Source organism: Gavialis gangeticus, unplaced genomic scaffold (genome assembly GCF_001723915.1).
Source record: "Gavialis gangeticus isolate Ggan-Ray unplaced genomic scaffold, GavGan_comp1, whole genome shotgun sequence".
In the NCBI taxonomy this organism is placed as follows: Eukaryota; Metazoa; Chordata; order Crocodylia; family Gavialidae; genus Gavialis; species Gavialis gangeticus.
In genome coordinates, this window is record NW_017728998.1 from 47,207,150 (window position 1) to 47,213,594 (window position 6,445).

A 6,445-nucleotide genomic window follows, 5' to 3' on the forward strand; every position below is an offset into this window, starting at 1 on the left:
AACTGGTTCTTCATATAGCCACACCAGTCAAGTCCACCCCTCCCCTGCAAATTATGCTACGTTGATACCCCTCACTTAGAGTCAACTGCCACACTATATTGAGTTTGCTATTTTGAAGGAGTATAATGTAATGATACTGTGCACACAGAGGCAAAAACTACATGAGGTTTTGTGTAGCCCTACCACTTTACAAACTTACATTTTCCTGGCAGATAGGACCCCATTTGGTGTCACTGCCTTTCAGAATTCAGTCCTGCTCCTAATTTTATTATGACTTTTACCTTTATGTACTAGGTGCAGTTTCCCCACAGAATCTCATTTTTCTGCCTGTTTCTAGTCTCTCTCTCTCTCTCTCTCTCTCTCTCTCTCTAAATTAGTTCTTCACCAATCTTCTTGTCCAACTCCTTCAGTGTCATCTACAGACCTCACTGATTGGGCTTATTACTTCTGGTACTAGATCCCTGAAGGTGATCCATAAAATGACATACAGAAGTGGACAAGCAAAATAGGAGGCTGCGTTACACTGGCAGAAAGTGATGAGGTGTCTTCCACAAGAAGAACCCACCCCTGAGGTCTTTGCTTTTGAGAGTCTCTCTCTCTCTCTCATACCCGTTATCTTCTTTTGACAGTCAGCATTTTATTCTCCTCTCTCTAAAGTAAGAATGACAGAACTACAACTGAGAGCATACAAGGAAAAAGTCACATAACAAAGTTATACTTGGTATTCAGAAGTACCCTAGAAAAGATGATGCAACACTGAACATTCTTGGTTAGTAGAGTCCCACTGAAATTAGTGACTAAGGACCTGCATTTAGCCATTTCCCACTAGCATTCATGTTCCATGGGGGCAGGAGTATGCCAAATGCACAAAATTTAGTGCAACAGAAGTCTACAAAGCAATGTTCTCAGCCAATCCACAGTGCCAAACCTGAACTTCCATTTGCTTCTTTCCCACTTTAAACAGGAATGTTGACTTAACATTAGCCTATGCTATCAGGTCACACAGTGCCTGTTCTCTTCATTCCCACTGCCTAAGAGTGCTAAAATACATTACAAATACCTTGGTTTGCTATTATGATTCCCACATCAGCAACTGTGATAGCTGCCACATGAAAGTTATTCCAGCCCCAGTGGGAAAGAGGGGTGGCTGACTGACCACATATCAGATTGGCAGGGTGTTCAGAACAGCCCTTCTCATTGAGTTGTGGCCCACTATGAAGTTTGAACTCTGTGTACTAAACCATTCCATCTAGACTTCCTTTCATATAGCAAGTGGGGTTTCTGTGGAAGGACAGCTTCCAAGGGATCCCACCCCCTTCCACATCATGCAGAGATGGTGCCATGCACAACACTATTGCAGTTTGGCAGACAGAGGTGCTTAATTATCTGCTGTTTCTTAATGGTTTTCTAGATTTTTAAACACCATTAGGGGAACACAAAGGCTGTGCAATGAAGCAAGCAGAACAAGACAATACTGAGGTTGCTCATGCAAACCTACTTTTCCCCCCCTTACACATAAGCATATCCAGACTATTATGACCATGCTGCCCTTCTATAGGATCCCTGCCTCATTCAGTGCACAGGATGGGAAGTGCTCAGTGTTCAGCACTTAAATCACCTCACAATGCACAGCATTCATGCACTTCTCTGAATGGGCACCCCATGACTCAGACCATAGTTTTTCAGTGCCTCTCAAGAGACATTACGAATCAAATGTATCCTCACAGCATCCTGTGAAGCAGGAAAGTATTATTCGTATTTACAGATGGCAGAGAAGCACAGAAGGATTAAGTGCCTTGCTAAGGCCCAAGAGAAGCTTGAAGCACACCACATCTCCTACGACTCAGTGCTTTGCTTTATCCACGAGATTATCCCCCCCATTCTTGCAGACTCCTTCCTGCCTCGTTCACTACACAGTCCACCTTCTGCACTTGCAGAATACTCAGAACTTCAACTTCATTCATTGTCTGATCTGGCACCCAATAAGACCATATGCTGCAGAAAAAGAATGTGATCAATTTATCGTACTAATCCAAATACTTGCGGGGCAAAGTTAAAGTAAAATGGAAAATGAATTACATTGAAACTTCACAAATTGCTTCTTCAGTTGTCTAGGCTAAACAGTTCTATTATTTTCAGTCCCCTCTTACATGGAAGTCTTTCCATGCCTCTAAGCTTTTTTGTTCCTCTTTGTTTCTGCTATGCTCTTTTTTAAATAAAGTGTTGAGAACTGGACGTGTTATTTGAGGAAAGAGATTACCAGTTATCTGCATAATGACATTATATGTTATTTGATTCTCAATGCTTTTCTTAATACATTGGCTTTATGACTGTCACTGCACTTGGAGCAAAAGTTTCCACTAATGTGACAACAGTGACATCATGGGTGGTCACAGTTAATTTAGAATGTATCATGATGATCTTCTCCACAAGCAACACATCTACAATGTTGAGCTGGGTTAAGTGTTTTAGTTTTTTCAGAACTTCAACATGAGACAGACATGTCTGGACAATGTCATTTCTGCCCTATTAGACTAACCTCTGTAAAGAAGCGTTTCTATGTTTAGTCACCTAAAAGCATGTGCGATTTTAGTGCTCAAAATCATTGTTCCAGACATTTTATTATAAACAGCACCATGCCAGCTATGTTGGCAAGAGAATCCACCTACTGTAATCAAAGCAACAGAAAAGGACTTGACTGAACTAAGAAAAAGGCTGCTTTTATCTTACAAAAAATACACCATACTATGAATTTTATATGGTGCTCACAATAGTGAGGATTAACAACACTGGCTAACAGTCAGAAACAAGCATGCTCCTTTTTAATTCTCACTACTATACAAGTATCAAACTTGTTCTGAAAAGGCCACTACACATTGGCAGTGTGCTATACACTACACATTGCAAGTAGGCTATAACCAATACATTTGTTTCACATGCAATTATATTCTCTCCCCCTAGATATAACAATAAGGAACAACATGTCAACAAGACCCACAGGCCTCCTTACCCTGTCCTCATGCAGCAGCGCCAGTATTTGGCTCCCCTCTTCACTGCTCTCCTCATTCTCATCTGGAATAAAGGGGCACCATATGATCCTCCGAAAGTTGTTCAACGGGGTACCGTCAGGTCGTTTAATGTTCACCAGGATCTCCTCTCTAATTATAATGTTAAGGAACTTGCACAGTTTGGGCTGTTAGTATAGTTAACCAATAATCTGCTCAAGTTGAGTCCTCTTTTGAAGTCTGAAGTTAATTAGCACTTTTTGGATCGCTGAGATCCAAAGGAAAACCAGTTAAAGGACTTTGATGATATAAGTAGGGAGCCTGCTTTTTTCTGCTGCAAAGAGAAGCTGACAAGGATCTAGATGTCTTCTGTATGTTTCACTTACTGTCTGCATAAGAATGGAATAGAAAAGTAAAACAGGGAAATATACCTAGGTTACACTTATACGCACACAAGTGGAGCGAAATTCTCAGCTGTTTAGGCTGGAAACTGAATTAGCTTTGGGCTGTGTTATTTCAGCTAGCACTGGGAAAAAGAGGCAATGGTAAGAGATGCAGGAAGGACATCCCAGCCAAGTGACACATTGGGGTGCAAGGGTTCTGTCCTGCCCTGCTTCATTATAGTAAAATGGCTTAACTCAGTCACTTAAAGGATCATTGCCATGACCTACGAGGCAGTGCACTGCACCAGGCTGAGAAGTGCCCCAGGAAGCCCAGTACGGCTAGAGACAACACTCTAAAAGGTAATCTTGCCTCCATCAGTGGAACATGAGCAAGTACCTCCAAGACATCATGAGTGTTCTGTTTCAAAACAGGAGGGTGGAGGGCATTAGCGGCAATGCATGCATGAGACTGGCCAGTCTAAAGGGTCACTATTTAATTCAGTCAATGGGAGAGTAAAACTAGAAAGACCATTTTTGCCTGCAGCAATAACCACAGGGCGGAGTTGGATCATTTAAAATTCTGGTTCTCTGCAGATGCTCATCATAGACACTAGTGAGATCGTAAAGGGCCACAGCTTTATGGAGACACCCTCTCTAAATGTTGACTGGAGACCACTATTCTAAGTTACTGCACATAAAGGATAGGCTAGCAATTCAGGCCAACCTGGACAGGCTCGCAAGGTGGGTAGATGAAAACCTGATGACATTCAACACAGAGAAATGCAAGGTGCTCCACAGTGGGAGAAAAAGCCCACATCATACTTTTAGGTTCAGCAGTGCTACACTCACTAGCACCATGACCAAAAGAGATGTGGGGGTCATGACTAGCCACAAGATGAACATGAGGCACCAATGCGATACTGAAGCCAGCAAAGCAAATAAAACTGCGGCTTGCATCTAGCGATGCATCTCAAGTAGACCAAGAAGTCATCTTCCCTCTTTATTTGGCTTTGGTGAGGCTGCAGCTGGAGTACTGCATCCACTTCTCAGCTCCACTTTAGACAGGACATTGAGAAGCTTGAGAAAGTCCAGAGGAGAGCCACTCACATAATTAGAAGTCAAAAGAACAGGCCTTATGAGGAGAGGCATGGGACTCTTCAGCCTGGAGAAGCGAAGGCTCAGGTGGACTTGGTGGCGGCCTATAAGTATATAAGGGGTGGGCATCAGGAACTGGGAGAACGTCTGTTCCTCAGGGTACCCCAAGGGAAGACAAGGTCTAATGGCCACAAACTGCTGGAAGACTATTTTAGACTGGACATGAGGAAAAACTTCTTTACCATCCAAGTCTCCAGTCTGGAACAGACTTGCCGCAGAAGTGGTGCAAGCACCTACTCTGGATCCCCTTAAGAAGCACTTGGATGCTTATCTTGCTGGTGTGATCTGACCCCAGCTGACTTCCTGCCATATGGGCAGGGGGTTGAACCCAATGATCTCACAAGATCCTTTCCAGCCCTAATGTCTATGAAATCTATGAGGTTTGAATCAACTCTATTACCCATGATCTCTGCTCAACTGATTCACATTCATGTCAGTCACCACAGTAGCATAACCTTTAATGGAAAGAGTAAAACTATCCAGGCTCTTGTTTGCTAAGTGCTTGCTTGTTAAGCCCCTGAAGCCCAGCCTGATTTGCTACTACATTAATGTGTCATCACTACGCAAACACTGCCACAGAGCTGGCTTGATCAGATACTGGATTTTCCCATTAACCATGGCTAGGCGCCAGACAAAGAGGTTGCCAGCCTCATCCAGGCAGGCTAGCTGGTTGGAGTTGAGATGGGCGAAAGCCAAGTCTGCCACACCACCCGTGAATCCTTTCAGCAAGGTTCGCTCAGCTGTGCTGACACTCAGCACACGCACCATGGCGGAGCCGTTAGTGGCACCTACAGAAGAGAATACAAAAGAGAAAAGTCACTGCCTGCCATCAGGAAGTTCTTCCATAGGCTTTTCTTTGATTCCAACAGTTTTCAACACTCATCCCTGCCAGCAGCCATTCTGGATAGCATGCTGACAGTCCCTGTCAGCATACAGCATACGGTGTGGTACAGTACAGTACAGTACTTCATACCACATCACACTAAGGCATTCACCTTTGTTGGAGGAAAAAAAAGAGCCATCACAGCAATGAGATAGATTTGCTTGCCTTGTAAATACTTCGCTCAGTTTCCTGCATCTCCTATGATCTCTCAAGCAGCCAGCTGTATGTTATCCTCCCTCCCACACCAAGGTGACTTTGCTCTGATGCAGAAAGTTTGCCTTAGCTTATTTGGAAGGCAGTGATATTGGGATTTGTATTAATGGGCAGAACTCTACCGATAGAAGTGTCCATAACCAACTTCAAGGGTTTATGCAGAACCTTAAATATTCACCTTAAGCTGGCAATTAGGAGAAGAGGCTTCCAACAATTCAGCAAATTCCAGTAGCGTTAAGTAATTTTAAGTTTCAACTCAGTTTTTCAGAAATCTGGGATAAAGCTTCACAGAAGCTTACAGAGTCACATCCTCTACTGGATGAAAGTAGAAAATTACATGCATTCATATAGCAAAGTGGGGCCAACGAAAAAGGAAATCAAACGCAAGATACACACTTGAACCCAGGAAATTTCCCACTTCCACCGTCCAAACCACTAGGCCTCTCTAACAGACATGCCCTACATTCTACTTCCAGCTCTCCACACTCACCTTGGTGGGAAAGGGCAGGCCATACATAGCAATGGCAACAGATTCCTGACAACTGTGTTCTCTAGAGCAGGAGTTCCCAACATTTATGTACCCAAGGGCACATTCGCATTTAAAAGAAAAAGCAGGGGGCACCAATATGAATATTAAAGTATAGAATTTAGATCAATCCGATCATCTCATCCATTACCTAAAATTGCATTAGATCTGCAACTTCAAAATGCAGCTTCCTTTTTCTTACAAAAATATTTGTTGGAATAATGATTTTTACCAATCGTAAAAATGCACACAGACACCTGAATAAACCTGGGGGGGGGGG

At 43.1% G+C, this 6,445-nt stretch overlaps 1 protein-coding gene across 2 annotated transcripts in view; it reads right to left on the reverse strand.

Moving 5' to 3' along the window:
- Positions 1-6,445, reverse strand: part of EDC4 (enhancer of mRNA decapping 4) — a 79,557-nt gene that overhangs the window by 51,419 nt on the left and 21,693 nt on the right. For both annotated transcript variants that reach the window (XM_019505868.1, XM_019505867.1), the window contains exons 5-6: positions 5,142-5,331; positions 3,011-3,158 (exon numbers count right to left, since the gene is read on the reverse strand). In XM_019505868.1, coding sequence (XP_019361413.1) covers positions 3,011-3,158; positions 5,142-5,331 — 338 coding nt within the window. The remainder of the gene's footprint in view (positions 1-3,010; positions 3,159-5,141; positions 5,332-6,445) is intronic.